At 38.5% G+C, this 19,386-nt stretch overlaps 1 protein-coding gene across 4 annotated transcripts in view; it reads right to left on the bottom strand.

Moving 5' to 3' along the window:
* The window catches only part of Sugct (succinyl-CoA:glutarate-CoA transferase), a 737,591-nt gene that overhangs the window by 685,985 nt on the left and 32,220 nt on the right, over positions 1–19,386 (bottom strand). For all 4 annotated transcript variants that reach the window (XM_037205923.1, XM_037205925.1, XM_028860083.2 and 1 more), the window contains exon 6: positions 8,673–8,793. In XM_037205923.1, coding sequence (XP_037061818.1) covers positions 8,673–8,793 — 121 coding nt within the window. The remainder of the gene's footprint in view (positions 1–8,672; positions 8,794–19,386) is intronic.

Raw genomic sequence — 19,386 nt, 5'->3', positions numbered from 1 at the left:
TAATAGCCAGAACCTGGAAACAACCTAGATGCCCATCAATGGAAGAATGGGTGGAAAAAATGTGGTACATATACACAATGGAGTACTACTCAGCAGAGAAAAACAATGAAAGCATGAAATTTGCAGGCAAATGGATGGAACTAGAAAAAAATCATCCTAAGTGAGGTAACCCAAACCCAGAAAGACAGTTATGGTATGTACTCACTCATAAGTGGATTTTAGATATAAAATAAAGAACAATCAGACCACAGCCCATAGAACCATAGAGGCTATATATATAGTATGGAGGTCCCTAGGATGACTGTGGCTTATAATAAATTTCGGTTCTACTCAACTATTGAAAAAAATAGCCAAATGAATGGAAACACATGAACTATGAACCAAAGGCTGAGGGGCCCCCAGCTGGATCAGGCCCTCTGAATAGGTGAGACAGTTGATTGGCTTGATCATTTTGGGAGGCATCTAGGCAGTGGGACCAAGTCCTGTGCTCATTGCATGAGTTGGCTGTTTGAAACCTGGAGCTTATGCAGGGACACTTGGCTCAGTCTGGGAGGAAGGGACTGGACCTGCCTGGACTGAGTCTACCAGGTTGATTGCAGTCCTCGGGGGAGGATTTGCCCTGGAGGAGGTGGGAATGGGGGTAGGCTGGGGTAAGAGGAGGGTGTGGGAGGGGGGAGAATAGGGGAGCCCGTGGCTGATATGTAGAACTGAATGGTATTGTAAAATAAAATAAAATTAAAAAAAGAAAAAAAATAGGTGAAATGTGTGGTGGTATTGTGTTCTTCAAAATATTGTGTATTCTAATAAATTTATCTGGGGTCAGAGAACAGACAGCCACTAGATACAAAGGCTAGAAAATGGTGGCACTCACACCTTTAATCCTAGCATTCCAGAGATAGAAATCCCTCTGGATCTCTGTGAGTTCAAGGCCACATTGGAAATAGCCAAGCATGGTGACTCACGCCTTTAATCCCAGAAAGCCAGCCTTTAATCCCAGGGAGTGGTGGTAGAAAACAAAAAGATATATAAGGCGTGAGGACCAGAAACTAGAGGCATTTTGGGCTGGTTAAGCATGTGGCTGGTTAAGATTCAGGCTTTTGAGCAGTAATTCAGCTGAGACCCATTCCGGATGAGGACTCAGAAGCTTCCAGTCTGAGGAAACAGGACCAGCTGAGGAATTGGCAAGGTGAGATAGCTGTGGCTTATTCTGTCTCTCTGACCTTCCAGTATTCACCCCAATAACTGGCCTCAGGTTTGATTTTATTAATAAGAACTTTTAAGATTCACGCTACATCTGGCGCCCAACGTTCGTGTTACGAATTCATGAAAAAGCTGTTTGCCTGTGGCCTTGTGAGCCCCAGCTCAGGCCCAAGCTACACTCAGCCGGTTGTGGTGGCGCACGCCGGTAGGATTTGCTGAAGGAGACAGAGGCAGGAAGATCCTGAGTTTGAGGCCGGCCTAGAAGGCTTGGGAGAAGCTTTGGCCCGGACTGAACCACAAACAGTGGTGGGACCATGGAAGCAGTGGCTACTGCTCCACGTTGCCAGCTCCTTCTCATCGTGTTGGTGACTGCGGTGATGCTGCTACCTGGGACGAAGGGTTTACTGCTGCTGGTTCAGAGAAGAATTGCCAGGACCATCGTGTTACAAGAAAGCATCTGCAAAGGTCAGTTTGGAAAAGTTTGGCAAGACAAATGGTGGGGAGAAATTATTGTGAAGATTTTCTGTTCTAGGGAAGAATGTTCATGGTTCCGAGAGACAGACATTTATCAGACTGTGATTGCTCCAAACCACAGAGGAGGCAAAAAAAAAAAAAAAAAGCCGCAGGAAACCATTACTATGTCTAACAGTAACTTTGAAATCTTCAAAAAGATGACAGGATCCTACAATGATGATTCCACATGGACTATGATAAAGCCATTAAGCCGATTAACACCATGGAAGAATCGACTTTGGACTACAAATTGGTCAGGACAATTTCGAGAGGACTAGTTGAGATGATCCAGCCTGACAGACTACTCGAACAAGGACTTGAAACAAGCCCTGAACTTTCCTTTTATGCAGAGAATGGACAAATGATACAGGACTTGACAATTAACCCAAAAAATTTCTTTTCAAGATTCCCTAAAGATATCTTCACCCCTAGAAAGCAAAAAGAAAAAGAGAATATAGATATGAGATAGATCATCGAATCTACTCTGAGAAAAAAGATAAAGAAATAATAGGATAAATAGGTAGATCATTGAATCTACACTGAAGAAAAGGGGAAGATATAAAAATGACAAAAGGTAGACTACTGAATGTATTATGAAAGAAAAAAGAATATGGATATGATAAGATAAAAAGGGAGATTATGGAATCTACTTTTAAAAAGGAACTACTTGTTTTAAATAAGATAAGTAATGAAAATTTTTTTGGTCTGAGTTTATCAGATATTACTGGACTGGACATTGTTAAAATATATAATGGAGGTTTTATCTGAATCTGTCAAATGTTAATGGACTAGACATCATTAATATAATTTTTGGCTGTATATATTGTATATACTTATTGGATAGTTTTTTCTTGTATTAGTTATAAGCTTTTTTTAATTTTAGACAAAAAGAGAGGAGATGTGGTGGTATTGTGTTCTTCAAAATATTGTGTATTCTAATAAATTTATCTGGGGTCAGAGAACAGACAGCCACTAGATACAAAGGCTAGAAAATGGTGGCACTCACACCTTTAATCCTAGCATTCCAGAGATAGAAATCCCTCTGGATCTCTGTGAGTTCAAGGCCACATTGGAAATAGCCAAGCATGGTGACTCACGCCTTTAATCCCAGAAAGCCAGCCTTTAATCCCAGGGAGTGGTGGTAGAAAACAAAAAGATATATAAGGCGTGAGGACCAGAAACTAGAGGCATTTTGGGCTGGTTAAGCATGTGGCTGGTTAAGATTCAGGCTTTTGAGCAGTAATTCAGCTGAGACCCATTCCGGATGAGGACTCAGAAGCTTCCAGTCTGAGGAAACAGGACCAGCTGAGGAATTGGCAAGGTGAGATAGCTGTGGCTTATTCTGTCTCTCTGACCTTCCAGTATTCACCCCAATAACTGGCCTCAGGTTTGATTTTATTAATAAGAACTTTTAAGATTCCTGCTACAGAAATGTATTTTAAAGTTACATTTTCAAGTTCACTGTAATATGCTTAGTAAAACACACAAATGAAAAAACATAGAAAATAATAGTAGCATATGACAATGTCTATTCATGGACATATGAGAGAATTATTAATAAAGAGTGATGGAAAAATTTTAAAAAAAAGAAATATGGGGAAGAAAGTGTTCATTTGGCTTACACTTCCTCATTGCAGTCCATCACTGAAGGAAATCCAGACAGGAACACAAACAGGGCAGGAACCTGGAGTCAAGAGCTGATGCAGAGGCCATAGGGTGGGTTGGGGGGCGGTGCTTACTGCCTTGCTCCTCATGATTTGCTCAGCCTGTTTTCCTATAGAACCCAGGACCATCAGCCCAGGGGTGGCACCACCCACAATGGGCTGGGCCCTGCCCCACCAATCACTAATTAAGAAAATGCTCTACAGGCTTGTCTAGAGCCCTATCTTATGGAGGCATTTTCTCAAATGAGGTTGCTATCTCTCAACTGACTCCAGCTTGTATCAAGTTGACATAAAACCAGCCAGCACATGTTCTTACCAGCAATGTACAAAGGCTTCATGGGGCTGCTCATGTTTTGTGATGTCATACTTAAATGCTTATTAAACTCATGGGTGTGGAGTGCATTTCCTGAAGAAAAATCAGGCTGAGTATCATATTTACTAATTTTAAGTTTCCTTTTTAGAACTTGTTCTTTTTTCTGTTAAACTGGACCTCTTTTTCCTATTTAATTTGATTTTTTTTTTCATTCTAGATTTTTCTTCCAAGATTTTATGACTTATCTTTTAACTTTTTAATGGTACCTTTTGATGCACAAAAGTTTTTAATTTTAAAAAGTAGTCAAATTGACCAACATTTTTCTTTGTGGTTTGTACTCTCCGTTGTCTACAAAACTCTTTCTTACACTTTAGTCATGAAGATATTCTCCTATAATTTTCTCAAAACATATTATTTTCAAAATATTTTAAAGTTTGAATTTTCATACTTAGTACTTAAAACATTTTTCAATATATAGAACAAACTAAAAGCTCATTGTATTTCTTCATACTGCTAGGAAATGATTCCACCATAATTGTCTGAAAAATACATTTGTTGAGATCAGGCTGTGCACTACCCTAAGCTATTTTATATTGTCTAAAATAGGTTTTCTGACTGTGCATTGCATTGTATAGACTCCTTTTTGCAAGCAGCATTTCACTCTGTACTTTGGTGGACATGTACACAGCACCATCTGTCCGGCCCCAACCACAAAGCATAGGCTGATAAACAACTCATTCCTAAAGTAAGAAAGGGCGCAACCCTATAAATTTATTAAGTAAATGTGGACTATAGAAGCATATGGGCTATTAAAACCATATCAAATAAATAAATTAATTAAACAGGATCAAGAAATTATCCGACATACCACACTGACAAAAGAGTCTAACTGCCTCACCCAGACCCCATGAATGAGGAAACACAACACTGCAATGGTATTTGTCCCACCTGTCAACTGACTACCCAGCGTATGTCCAGGGATGGACAGGGAGGATGGGCTCCTGGCTGTCCCAGAGACTTCAGCTCAGCTCCATTCCCACTCTTGACACAGCTTTCTTGAATTGCTATCTGTCCATCCACCCATTCATCTGTCTAGACCCAGTCCTGCCCTTTGCCTCTATAGCTTCCACTAAACCTCATTTTTGCAGCTCAGCTTGGGCCCTGCAGCCTGATTCAGCAGCAACATCTGCAGCATCATTTTGTTATCCCATAGACTCTTTCCCTCTCTATAAGTTCTGCTTCTCAGGCCTCTTTGAAACCCCTTTAATTCTGCTATGGCCTTTTTAACCCCTTTGAAACCACTCTATAATATACAGAGATTTACTGTGTGATGTGTAATGAAAGCTCTGATCTGAGAGTTAATATTAGTAAATAAAATTGTCATAAAATAACTTGTATTTGGCTCAGCTAGATCTATGGAGAAGAATGGGCTGCTCAACAAATTGTTGCTGACAAAACTGCCATACCTTATGAATTTATTTTTACTCAATAAATCTGACGTGGAATAAAGACACAAATATGATTATCTATGTTTCTAACATAGTACACTCACAACATCATTTGTTAAGCCTTAATATTTAACAGGGAAATATGCTGCCGTGGTTCTTACTAAAAACTGGCTTGGCTATTCTTGTCCTTTGGTTCTAATATATGCTCTCCTTGTGTTTCAGAGGCATGCTCCAAGGTCTTTCTACTTAGAGCTAAAGAGTAAGTCTAAACCCTTGGGTATGTTCTCTGAATTGAGCCCTTAGTATCCCTTGCCAGGCCCTTTCCTCAAGAGGAATCTTAACCATAGAGGGTGGAGATTAAGAAGATACTAATGATGGAGAAGCAAAATCAAAGTTTCATTTTCCAAGCCACCTCCTTTCCCGAATTCCCCACCCCAAAGGAAGTTTTACTAAAGGATATTCACTGTTCCCACCAAAGTTCAATCTAGTCAAATACTGTCATGTTTATCCTTCCAGAAGGAAAGAGTAATGGAGTAGACAAATAGAAAAAAAAGAAATATTTTTAAGTGTGATGGAAAGGATTCACACTGTTAAATTTTTTTATTAAAAACATGCTCCAAAGACACAACTTTACATAGTTAAAAGAGGTAGCTTTGTAGATGTACAAGTATAGAAAGGTGCGGGGTAACCATTTTTTAAGTGATTTTAATCATTTAAATTTTGATAAGTTTTAAATTATTTTCAATTTTTAAAAAATATTATTAATAATATAATTTTTTAAAGTCTTCCATTTAAAAAGTATAAATCTGTACCATTAGAGATTTGCCCTACTCAGGTTCACAGAAAGCAATGCCGTTTTTGCAAAAAGTAATTGCTAGTGAACAATAGCTTTTTAAACACTGCCCCCTACTGTTCACATTCAGCTTTCTCTGAAATGATAAAGACCACAGAAATAACAACCAGGCCCTTCCGCATTTGAAATCAGTTTAGCATTTTCGTTTAGTGTGCCAGGTTTCACAGATTGGGGCAATTTCAACTATACAATTGTCGGGCTTCGCTAAAGCAAATCCCAGGCATTTGAACATTACTCTCATCAGTAATACAGCCAACTCCAAAGGGGGCCAAATTGGACTTGGGCAGCACTGACAATACAGTAGCAACACTGAGAAACATCAGGAAAGACAAGAATCCCCATGATGGCCTGTGCAACATTAGACTGGTATAATCAGTCTTAGTTTTAAAAATTAAAAAGAAATCTAGCAAAAATGACAAACTTCTACAAAAGAAATGAATCTTGCTTTATATCCACGCAAACTCACATCTCATAGATGATTTTTGCTTTCAAATGATCTGTTGACTAGACTTTCTGACTAGTTGCTTTGCTCCTGACATCTACTGGTTCAAATATTATTAACAATAGATGAAAGAGAGTGGCCAAAGCAAATCTCAGGTAGAGCTGCTCAACATCCTCTGATCACAAAGCGCATGTCAGCACTTGTGCTGGCCAGTCTTCTGCTAGTGTGACACAAGCTAAGTCATATGGGAAGTGGAAACCTCAATTGAGAAAATGTCCCCACCAGATTGGCCTGTGGGCCAGCCTGTGGTGCAACTTTCTTGGTGACAGATGTGGGAGAGCCTATCTATCTTACTGTTGCTGGTGCCACCATGGTCCTGTGTGCTGTAAGAAAGCAGACTAAGGAGTCATGGGGAGCAAGCCAGTAAGCAGGACTCACTCCTCTGTGGCCTCTACTGCAGTTCCTGCTTCCAGGTTCCTGCCTTAAGTCCCTTCCCTGATTTACATAGATGTTGTACTATAAGCACTAAGATGAAATATACCCTTTCCTCCCCAAGTTGTTCTGACCATGGTGTTTCACCATAGCATTTCACAATGACTGTCAAAGTATGGAAGGTGATGAATCACTTAATATTAAATCAAAAAGCTTGGGGGATTTACACAATAATGGGTTTCATGATGTAATTTTCATTTATGTATCTATTTTGATCATATTTACCCACATTAAATTTCCTACCCCTTCCTGATGATCCTTATCCCTCTTTCCAAATAGCTTCTCTTCTGATTTCATTTTTTTAAAACTCTAGATTCAATATATGAGAGGAAACGTAATATTTGTCTTTCTGAGTCTTATTTTGTTTAACATAATGACCTCTAGTTTCATTCATTTTTCTACAACTGACATAATTTCTTTCTTCTTTATAGTTAATTAAAACTTAACTGTGTCTCTACTCTACATTTTCCTTATCTGTTTATGTGTTGATGGTCAAACTACACTGATTCCATTAAAAAGCTATTGTGCGTAGTGCGGCAATAAGCACTATTAGATATTTCCAACATATGCTGACTTTGATCCATTTTGGCATAGACCCAGGAGTGGCATAGCTGAATCATATGTTATTTCTAACTTTAGGTTTTTGAGATACTATTCTTATTCATTTCCACAGTTGCCAGAAAAACTTACATTCTCATCAAAGGTGTACGATTCCCAGGACCCCTCGCCCCAGCCCCGACCACCACCAAAGTTTTGTTGCTTGTTTTCTTAAGGATAGCCACTCTGATTGGGGGAGGCAGAATCTCAATGCAGGTTTGATTTGCATTTCCATGGTGTCTAAGAATGTTTAACATTTTTAATGTAAGAAGCTTGGGCTTTAAAACTATTTACCATTAAATAGTTATGTAGCCTCAGGTCCCTTAGCAATTCAGGACACTGTGCAGATATTATTCTAAAGATTGTCAGGAGGTAGTAAGGAAGGGAAATCGAGATAGATGACAGGAGTTTTATTCCAGACTGCCTTGCCCCATTCCTCCTTAATCCCCTAGCCCTACCACTAAAAACCATGTGATCCACCCATTTTCCTCTTAGCTGAGAAAAACTAGCTTATATCATCTTTCTCCAAGGACTTTTCTTCATTATATCAGACATTTTGAGGCCATATGGTAGCACACACTTGTAAGACTAGCACTCAGAAAATAGAGACAGAAGGATTAGGAGTTCAAGATCATCCTCAGCTACAACATAGAAGGTTCAGGGTCAGCATGGTCTAGATGAGACCCTGAGTCAAAAAAAAAGGACAAAGGGCTGGAGAAATGGCTCAGTGGTTAAGAGCACTGGCTGCTCTTCCAGAGGTCTCCAGTTCAACTCCCAGCAATTACATGGTGACTCACAACTATATGTAATGAGATCTGATTCCCTCTTCTGGTGTGCATGGAGACAGGTCACTCATATACATAAAATAAATAAGAATTTTTTAAACTACAGAATTTGAGAACTGGAAGAAAACTCAAGGTTCCACAATAATAACTGAAGACCCAGAATACGTTTTGATCCTAACTATAATTATGTATAAATATGAATTTGCCAAATCAGAAAAGAAACACAAGTAGCCAATAAATCTATGAAATGTCCAGTTTAGGTCCTTAATAGTTCTGTTTAGCAGTTTCTGTGGCTTTGGGAGAAGGAATGCAAGTTTCTTATAGAAGAAAAAAATCTCACTAAAGATAGCACAGGGTTGAAATACCTGTGATGGAACAGTAGATGATGTGAGGAGCAATCTTGTCTACATCTTCATACCCTAGGCCCATCTCAGAAAGTTTGCCAGGGACGTAGTTTTCCACAAACACATCACTAATGGCTGCAAGCTGAAAGAAGAGGTAAAGATTAATGAGATTTTTTGAGGGACTTCCAAACCTTCAACAACTTTTCCCACATAATAGAACTGTAATTTTAATAAAATTCTCACATTGTAAGATCCTATAAAAAGAATTACAGGATAAATGAAGCATGTTTATGCAAACATAAAAGCTCCAATCAATTACTTGAACTGCTATAGTCAAGGAAATAATGGTTATAATATTTTTGTAAATGTATTCTATTAAATACATTCTGTACCCTTCAACTGTAAGAAACATTTACTAAACATCGTGTCCAAACTACTCTCAGAAGAATAAGTAAAAATAAAATATAAGAACATAAAATTCATTTTAAAAAAAATCTCTTAAAACCTTCACCAAAAAAAAACCCTAAATATAATATCATCATTATACTCTATCCTTACTCTGTACTATTTCTAATTACAACACAGTTTAGTGCAATTAGAACATGATTCTGAAATGCCTTCATACTTTCAAATGTTTTTCTCAAAGAATTTTAAGTATCTTTCATGAGATGTATTTTGTTTTGATTTTCAGCAACTGAAATGGTGCATCTTAGCAGACATCTCAAAAAGAGAATATGTCATCCTTTGAAGCTCTAGAAATAAAAGCATCAGATGAGTAAGTGACCTTTCCAAAGACACACAAGAAATACATCAAGAAATATGAGCATCATAGCACTACTCCAGAGCAGGGACTTATTTACTTCACATCTTAGAGGTTTAAGAGCAAAACACCAGCCTCAGCTGAGGTCCAGTGAAGACCTCACGGAGAACATCATCACAGTATATGAAGCATATGCAAGAGGGATCAACCACATTATGAAACAGGCAGACAGAAAGTAGGATTTCATTATTCTAATGAGAACTGGAATCCCACAAGAACTACCTTAATTTATTTTGAGGACAGATACTCCCATTACCCAGCTAACTTACATCTTCCGTTTCTACTATATTCTTCTTATATGTTCCACCATATCCCAACATTGTCAAGCTGAGGAGTAAGCTTTTAAAACACACTCTTGGAACCACACTCAAACCACATCCATATAATAGCAGATAGAGACAGAAAAGCTGCATGTATGCCACTTAAATATCATGGTATACAGGTATCCTTTCCAAATCTCAGGTTAAATTGAGAGACCTCTTATAAGAGTGAGCTATACAGCATACTCCAGGTGTATTATTCTATAGCTATGATTAAATACTCTGCACAAAATCAGCTTAGTGGAGGATGGGATTTATTTGTCTTACACTTCCAGGTACAATCTATCATTAATGAAAGTCAGGGCAGGAACTCAAGCAAAAACCATGGAAGAAGACTGCTTACTAACTTACTTTCTGGCTCATGCCCAGATAACTTCTACAGCCCAGACCCACCTGCCTAGGTATGGTACCACCCAAAGTGAGAAGGGCCCTCCCACTTCAATTGTCCATCAAGACAGTCTCTCATAGACAAAGCTATAGGCCAATGTGATCTGGACCATTCCTCAATTGAGGTTCTCTCTTCCTAGGTGACTATGTTGTGTCAAGTTGACAAGAAAAACTAACCAGCACACCAGATGAGCCTCAATATAAGGACATTTATTAATGCTGATGATTCTACCAAACATTTCTTAGGAGAATGGAAGGAAAGTGTTGTTATTAAATGCAAAACACACTTTAGTTACATCTTAATTTACTCTACAAATTTTGTTGATCTGTTACTTACAAAGCAGCTCTTGCAGGTATTGAAAAAAAATCCTATCAAGTATATCTAAGCTTCTGTATATATAATCTCTGTTGCATTTGTACTACATAGTAATTAATGTAATGTTTAATTATGTAAATGCTATTAAATATTTTACTTTTAAAACACTATTGGGTGTCAGAGGAGGTAAGTCAGCAGTTAAAAGTACTCTGCAGCACTTCTAGAAGACCCAGATTCAGTTGCCAGCATCCATATGGCAGCTCACAATCATCAGTGGCTACAATCCCAGGGGAATCCAAGACTTTCTTCTGGCTTCTACGGGAACCTCATATATATGGTGGACAAACAAACATACAGGCAAGACACCAATACACATAAAATAATAAACAATAATCATTAAGATTGTTTAAAACCTAAGGCAGAATCCTTCTCCCAAAAAAACCCAACAACTTGAGTTTGATCTCCATAGTTTACAGAGTGGAAGGAGACAACTGTCTCTTACATGTGATTCTCTAACATCCATATATGCTCTGTGGTACTCACATGCACACACACATTATAAAATTAAATAAATAAACAAACAAATAAATAAATAGCATTCATATATGCTCTGTGGCACTCACATGCACACACAACAGATAGATAGATAGATAGATTAGATTAGATTAGATTAGATTAGATTAGATTAGTAGATTAGATTAGATAGATAAAAACAAAAATGCTTGGCCATATTTTTTAATTGAAAATAGATTCTTCTCTCATACAATACATCCTGACCACAGTTCCCCCTCCCTCTAGTCCTCCCAATGTCCCCCCATCTCCCCTCTCCCCTAGATCCACTCCCCTTCTGTTCTCATTCAGAAAAGAGCAGGCCTCCAAGAGACAATAATCAAACACAACAAAACAGGACACAATATGGCAAAGTAAAATCCCTCATACTGAGGCTGGACAAGGCAACCCAATAGGAGGAAAAGAGTCCCAAGTGCAGGCAAAAGAGTCAGAAAAAACCTGTTCCCACAATTAGGAGTCCCACAAAAAAAAAAAAAAAAAAAAAAAAAAAAAAAAAAAAAAAAAAGCTAACAGCCATAACATACAGCCAGAGGACCTGGTGCTGACCCATGCACGCCCCGTGTTTGCTACTTCAGTTTCTGGGAGTCCTTATGAGCCCTGTTTAGCTGATTCAGTGGGCCATATTTTTCTGGTATCCTCCATCCCCTCTTGACTCCTACAGACTTTCCTCCCACTCTTTAGTGAGGTTCCCTGAGCTCCAAGTGGAGGAACCCTATGGAGACCTCCTCTAAATTGGAGAATTTAGACTCTCTCTCTCTGGATAATATCTGGTTGTGGGTCTGCACCTATCTCATCTACTGCTGGAGGAAGCTTCTCTGATGATGACTGGACAAGGCATCTGTAAGTATAACAGAATATCATTAGGAATTATTTCATTGATTCTTTTTTGCCAGTTGTGTTTCATTATACCCTAGGTCTCTGAATTATCCAGTCTCCAGTTCCTGGACATCCAGGCAATGAAGGGCACGGGCTGCCTCTTATGGCATGAATCTCAAGTTAAACCAGACATTAGTTGGCCACTTCCACAAGTTCAGTTCTACCATCGTCCCAGCCCATCTTGCAGGCAGGATAGATTGTATGTCAAGGGTTTTATGAGTGGGTTAGTGTCCAGGTTTCTCTTTCTGTAGCCTGCAGAGTACCTTTCCATGCCAAAGAGACTAGAATGTAGGGGTGAAGTCTTCACGTAGGTACCAGCTTGACCTCTCCATGTTCAAGGAGCTATGTGGCCCCACTGTTATTTTCAGAGAACAGCAATGAGGCCCCACTGTTATTTTCAGAGAACAACCTCTGTCCTAGCATCAGCCTGAGTTGTTTAGGGACCTTCATGGGACTCCACTGGCCAATAACTCAACTGAATAAAACCCAGTCCCACCACTGGAAAATAGTTTTGATGTGAATTTCCCTGTGGCTAAAGATGTTGATGTTCTTTCAGTGTTTCTCAGCCATTTGAGTTTCCTCTATTGAGAATTCTCTGTTTAGATCTATACCCCATTTTAATAGGATTATTTAGGGTTGTTGTTGTTGTTGTTGTTGTTGTTGTTGTTGTTGTTTTGGTATCTAGTTTTTTAATCCTTTAGCTGATGTAGAGTTGGAAAAAAAATCTTTTCCCATTCTATAGGTTGCCACCTTTTCAGAATGACTGTGTGCTTTGCCTTACAGGAGCTTTTCAGTTTCATAAGGCCCCATTTATTAGTTGTTGATTTTAGTGCCTGTGCTATTGGTATGCTGTTGAAAAAGCCTTCTCCTGTGCCAGTGTGTTCAAGGCTAGTCCCCACTTTCTCCTTACCAGGTTGAGCAGATCTGGTTTTTTGTTAGGGTCTTTGATTCACCTGGACTTGAGTTTTGTGCAGGCTGGTAAGTATGGATCTATTCATATTCTTCTACATGCAAGACACCCAGTTTGACCAGCACCATTTGTTGAGGATGTCTTTTCCAGTGTGTTTTTCTGGTTTCTTTATCAAAAATCAGGTGTCTATATGAATGTGGATTTATGCCTGGGTCTTCATTTTGATTCCATTAATCAACGTGTCTTCTTTTATGCCAATGCCATGTCGTTTTTATTACTATATCTCTGTAGTATAACTTTGTTGCGGGATATTTGATCATACTATGAAACTCTAAGACTGTGTTAATAAAATTAACCTTGGATCAGGGGGTGAATCCAGTGACTAGTTGACAGGAATCAACCAAAGAAAGTAAGGAAGACCCAGGAATATGGATAGAGAGACACACACAGGAAGGAGTAGGGAGGGACTTAGAGATTTGAGGTCTTTTTGGTTTGGGATGAGTGGAGAGATGCTCTTTTGCTGGGTCTCCAGACAAAAAGAAAGGTCAGCTGGTTCCTTTTCAGCTTCTCTGATCTAGCAAGTTTTCACCCTAACATGACTCCCAAGTCTTTATTGGTAAATAGAACAATAGAGCCTTAGTTAAAACCTACATTTGTTGGCTGCAGCCGAGCCAGTGCCAGTGGAACTGGAAATCCTGCCAAGACAGAGTCCGAGCTTCAGTTTGCTGACTTTGGGGGCCACAGGACACAGAGGGGAGTTAAAATATCAGTAGGTTCAGGTGTGGCCACTAAGCCAACAGAAAAACAACATAATGATATCAGGAATGGTGAACCCTCCAGAAGTTCTTTTATTGCTCAGGATTTGTTTTAGGTATCCTGAGTTTTTCCTGTTTCCATATGAAGCCGAGAATTATCCTTTCAATGTCTGTGAAGAATTACGCTGGAATTTTAGTGGGGATTGCATTGAATCTGTAAATTTCATTTGGTAAGATGACCATATATACTGTGTTACTCCTATAAATCCATGAGCATGGGAGAATTTTCCATCTTATGATATCTTCTTCAATTTCTGTGGTGGTATTCTAATTGTACTGAAATGTGATTTTAATTGTATGTTAGTAAATAAAGTTGCCCGGGGGTCAGAGCTATTAGAGCCATAGCAAGAGTGTGGCCGTGGTGGCACACGCCTTTAATCCCAGCACTTGGTAGAAGAGCTAGGTAGATCTCTGTGTGTTCAGGGATATAGCCAGCATTGGAGACATATGCCTTTAAGACCTGGGGGGCTGTACATACAGTGACGAGGCACAACCAATGAGAAGGCAGAACAAAAAGACTATGAAAAGACATACACACAGGAAGTAGCTCTCTTTCGGAGAGCTAGGACCACCACAGGAGGAAGGGTAAGATTTTAGCTCTGAGCTCTGACCTCTTGGATTTCTCTTTTACATTGGTTCTGTGTTTCTTGTTTAATAAGACGGTTGGTTACATCTACAAATTTCTTTCTTCAAAGACTTGGAGTTTTGTTTTTTGTTTTGTTTTGTTTTTTAAGACTTAGGAGTTTTTATCATACAAGTCTTTGATTTGCTTGGTTAGAGTTACCCCCAAGATATTTTATATTATTTGAAGATATTGTGAAAGGTGTTGTTTCCAAGATTTTTTTCTCAGTCAATTTGTCATTTGTATATAGAAGGGCTACTGATTTTAGTTAATTTTCTATCCAGCCATTTGACTGAAAGTACTTATCAGCAGTAGGAGTTCCTTGGTAGAATTTTTAGGGTCACTTAAGTATACTATCATATCATCTGCAATAAAAATACTTTGACTTCCTCCTTTCCAATTTGTATCCCCTTGATCTCCCTTCAGTTGCTTAATGTTCTAGCTAAGACTTCAAGTGCTATATTGAATAGATATGGATAGTGGACAACTTTCTCCTGCTCCTGATTTTATTGTAATTGCTTTGAGTTTCTCTCCATTTAATTTTATGTTAGCTATAGGCTTGCTGTAAATTGCCTTTATTGTGTTTAGGTATGTCCCCTGTGTCCCTAATCCCGATGGGACTTTTATCATGAAGGGTGTTGGATTTTTCAAAAAGCTTTTTCCACATCTAATGAGATGATCATACTTTTTTTTCTTTCAGTTAATTTATATGGTGGATTACATTAACTGATTTTCATATGTTGAACTATCCCTGCATCTCTGGAATGGAGCCCATTGATCATGATGGATAATCTTTTTGACATATCCTTGGATTTGGTTTACAAGTATTTTATTGAGTATTTTTACATCTATGTTCATGAAGGAAATTGGTCTGTAATTCTCTATTTTCATGTGGTTTAGGTATCAGGGTAACTGTGGCCTCATAAAATGAATTGGGCAATGTTCCTTCTGTTTCTATCCTGTGGAATAATTTGAGGAGTATTAGCATTAATTTTTCTTTGAAAATCTAGCAAAATTCTGTGCTAAACTGTCTGGCTCTGGGTTTTGTTGTTTGTTTGTTTGTTTGTTTGTTTTTTGTTTTTGTTTTTTGATTGGGAGACTTCTAATGACTGTCTCTATTTCTCTAGGGGTTATAGGTCTATTTAAATTTCTAATCTGATCTTGATTTAACTTTGGTAAATGGTACCTATCATGGAAATTATCCATTTTTTTTTTTTTTTACATTTTCCAAGTTGTTGGAGTATAGGTTTTTAAAGTATGTCCTTATGATTCTCTCAATTTCCTTGGTGTCTGTCATCATGCCCTTTTTATTTCTAATTTTGTTAATTTGGATATTCTCTGTCTTTTAGTTAGTGTGGATAAAGACTTGTCTATCTTGTTGGTTTTCTCAAAGAACCAACTCTTTGTTTCATTGATTCTTTGTAGTGTTCTCTTTGTTTCTATTGTATTGATTTCAGCCCTGGGTTTGATCATTTCTTGCTGTCCACTCTTCTTGGGTATGATTACTTCTTTTTGTTCTAGAGCTTTCAATATGCTGTCAAGTTGCTAGTATAAAATCTCTCCAATTTTTTATAAGGCACTTAGTGCTATGAATTTTCCTCTTAGTACTGCTTTCATTGTGTCCCATAAGTTTGGGTATGCTATGTATTCACTTTCATTGAATTCTAGAAAATCATTTCTTTCTTTATTTTTGTCTTGAACCATCTTTCATTCAGTAGAGAGCTGTTCAGTTTCCATGAGTTTGTAAGCTTTCTGTTGTTTCTCTTGTTAAAATCCAGCTTTAACCCATGGTGGTCTGATAGGATGCAGGGAGTTATTTCAATTTTCTTTATTAAGATTTGCTTTGTGATCAAGAATGTGGTCAATTCTGAAGAAAGTTCCATGAGGTTCTGAAAAAAAGGTAAAGTCCTTTGAGTTTGGGTGAAATGTTCTGTAGATATCTGTTAAGTCCATTTGGTTTATAACATCTATTAGCACCAGTGTTTCTCTGTTTAGTTTTTAGCTGAATGACCTATCCATTGGTGAGAGTAGCATATTAAAGCCTCCCACTATCAGTGTGTGAGGGTCAGTATGTGATTTAAGCTGTGTGGTGTTTCTTTTACAAATCTGGGTACCCTTACGTTTGGGACATTGATGTTAAAAATTGAAATGTCATCTTAAAAAAAAAAAAGAAATGTCATCTTAGTGGATTTTTTCCTTTGGTGAGTATGTAATGTCCTCCCCTACCTCTTTTGATTAGTTTTGGCTTAAAGTCTATTTTGTTAGATAGTAAAATGGCTACACCAGCTTGGTTCTTACATTCATTTGCTTAGAATATCTTTCTCCAACCCTTTACCCTGAGGTCATGTCTATCCTTGATATTGAGGTGTGTTTCTTATATGCAGCAGAGGATAGATGCTGTTATTGTATCCATTCTGTTAGTCTGTATCTTTGGGATGGGGGTATTGAGACCACTGATATTGAGGGCTATCAATGAACAATGGTCGTTGATTCCTGTTATTTTGATGTTGGTGGTGGTGGCAATGGTGGTAGTGATGGTACTGCTTCCCTTCTTTTGGTTTTCCTAATGTGTGATTATTTATTTCCTGTGTTTTCATGGTTGTAGTTAACCTCCTTGGGTTGGAGTTTCCTTCTAGCACATTCTGCTGGGCTGGATTTGTAGATACTGTTTAAATTTAACTTTATCATGGACTATCTTATTTTCTTCATCTATGGTGACTGAAATTTTTGTTGGGTATAATAGTCGGGGGTGGCATCTATGGTCTCTTAGAGTCTGCAGGACATCTGATCACTTCTGTTTAGGCCCTTCTGCATTTTAGAGTTTCCATTGAGAAGTCAGGTGTAATTCTAATAGGTCTGCCTTTATACAATACTTGTTCTTTTTCCTTTGAAGCTTTTAATATTCTTTTTTGGTCTGTTTGTTTTATGTCTTGATCATCATGTGGCAAGGGAACTTTCTTTTCTGGTCCAATCTATTTGGTGTTCTGTATGCTTCTTGTACCTTTATAGATACCTCCTTCTTTAGGTCAGGAAATGTTTCTTCTATTATTTTGTTGAAAATATTTCTGGATCTTTGAGCTGGAATTTTTTCCAATATCCCTATTATTCTTAGCTTTGATCTTGTAGAGGACCAGCCCCCACTATTATTTACCCCAGGAACTCTTGAGGAATGAAGGATAAGAGACTTTTAGTTAGAAATAAGGAGAGAGAAACAGAGAGAAAGCACAGGATAGACTTGGGTGGGCTTGGATCCTTATCCATAGGCCCAGAACTTTATTCCAAAGGTCTATTTATAACAATGCCAAGGGATGGAGCAAAAGACCTCCCCCTTGCTAGTTACAGATACCTGGTACCCAGGCCTGTGGTCCAATCAACCTCTTATGCAGTCCTTCTGGATACAGCCACTAGAAAACCTAGTGGGCTCCAACATGATCTCAGATTTCCTTGATGTTTTATGTCGGGAATTTTTTATATTTAACACTTTCTTTTTTTTTTTTTTTTTTTTTTTTTTTTGGCTTTTCGAGACAGGGTTTCTCTGTGTAGCTTTGCGCCTTTCCTGGGACTCACTTGGTAGCCCAGGCTGGCCTCGAACTCACAGAGATCCGCCTGCCTCTGCCTCCCGAGTGCTGGGATTAAAGGCGTGCGCCACCACAGCCCGGCTATTTAACACTTTCTTTAACTGATATATCCATTTCTTCTATTCTATCTTCGATGCCTGAGGTTCTTTCTTCCATCTCTTGTATTCTGCTAGTGAAGCTTTTCTCAATAGTTCCTGTTCGCATCTCCAAACCAAGGCAATCCTTTTAGGACAGCCTGGATTTTGTCTATTTCTTTGTAAAGTTTTTCTTTCAGATAATATTCAGTTACACTCCCAGAGAGAAGGAGGACCCACAGCAGATAGCAGGAGACACAGAAAATCTTCACTGCACTTTCAGTAGCATGCTAGGAAGAGCAGCAAAACAGGAGAAACCATAACAAAGGTGCATGAAATGACACCAGAATAGATTAAAAAGCAGCACCAGAAAACTCCTATCCTCTCAGAACTTGACTGGATCAGTAACAGGCGCCATTTAAAAAAAAAAAAAAACCTGTATATGTAGCTGAAAGTTTTCCTGTTTCCCACCCTGTCTACAGTCACTCAGACCCAAGTAAAAACACAGAGGATTACATTAATTAAAACTGCTCAACCATTAGCTCAGGCTTACTACTGACTAGCTCTGACATTTAAACTCAGCCCATTTCTGTTAATCTATATGTTGCCACGTGTTCCGTGGCTTTACCTGTGTGCCATTACGTGCTGCCCCCTGGATGGCAGGTTGGCAACTTCTGACTCAGCTTTCCTCTTCCCAGAATTCTCCTTGTCTGCTTATCCTGCCTGTACTTCCTTCCTGGCTACTGGCCAATCAGCGTTTTATTAAACCAGTGTATAAAAGCATTATCCCACAGCATTGTATCAAAATGTTTAAAAATTAAAAATAAGTAAATAGATAAAATAAAATTTAAACAACCTTTGTAGAACCTGGTATTGTTGTTTTACTAAATGGTCATTTGTCAAACTACCTTCTAAATATTTGTTTATACCCATAGACCTGGACTACTGTTGACCTTCCTCAGAGATGCTTCATTTGCAGTAGACAGCAGTCAATGTAGAGATGTGTAACTGATCGTAGTGTTGAGAATAAGAGATTAGGTGTTCAGCTCTAAATGGGACACCTCTATTAACTCCAACATCACCACAGCTCAGGGAACATTGAATATGAGAAGGCAGAAAGAAAGTAAGAGCCCAAGAGTAGGGAGGCAATTAAAATTTTTACAATTTAAAACAAAACAGCAACATAGACTCTTGTTGAGTCACTGGTTTGGTGGCCCCAAATCCTCTGTGAACTGCATGACTTGGGAACTCAGAGCCACTGTCACTACACTATATACCCAAACATGGCCAGCAGAATACCTCTAAAGTACAGGGAGGTAAAACCATAAAGTAATCACTGATGTGGAAACTGTTGAGCACCAGCATCTACAGAGGAACAAAGCCTGTGCTTCGTTGTGGTATTAGCGGTGACAGTGGTAGTAGAGGGCGTGGTGGTTATGGTGAGTTG

This window comes from Peromyscus leucopus, chromosome 5 (genome assembly GCF_004664715.2).
Source record: "Peromyscus leucopus breed LL Stock chromosome 5, UCI_PerLeu_2.1, whole genome shotgun sequence".
In the NCBI taxonomy this organism is placed as follows: domain Eukaryota; kingdom Metazoa; phylum Chordata; class Mammalia; order Rodentia; family Cricetidae; genus Peromyscus; species Peromyscus leucopus.
The sequence above is the reverse complement of the archived record's forward strand: the minus strand, read 5'-3'. Positions and strand labels throughout refer to the sequence as shown.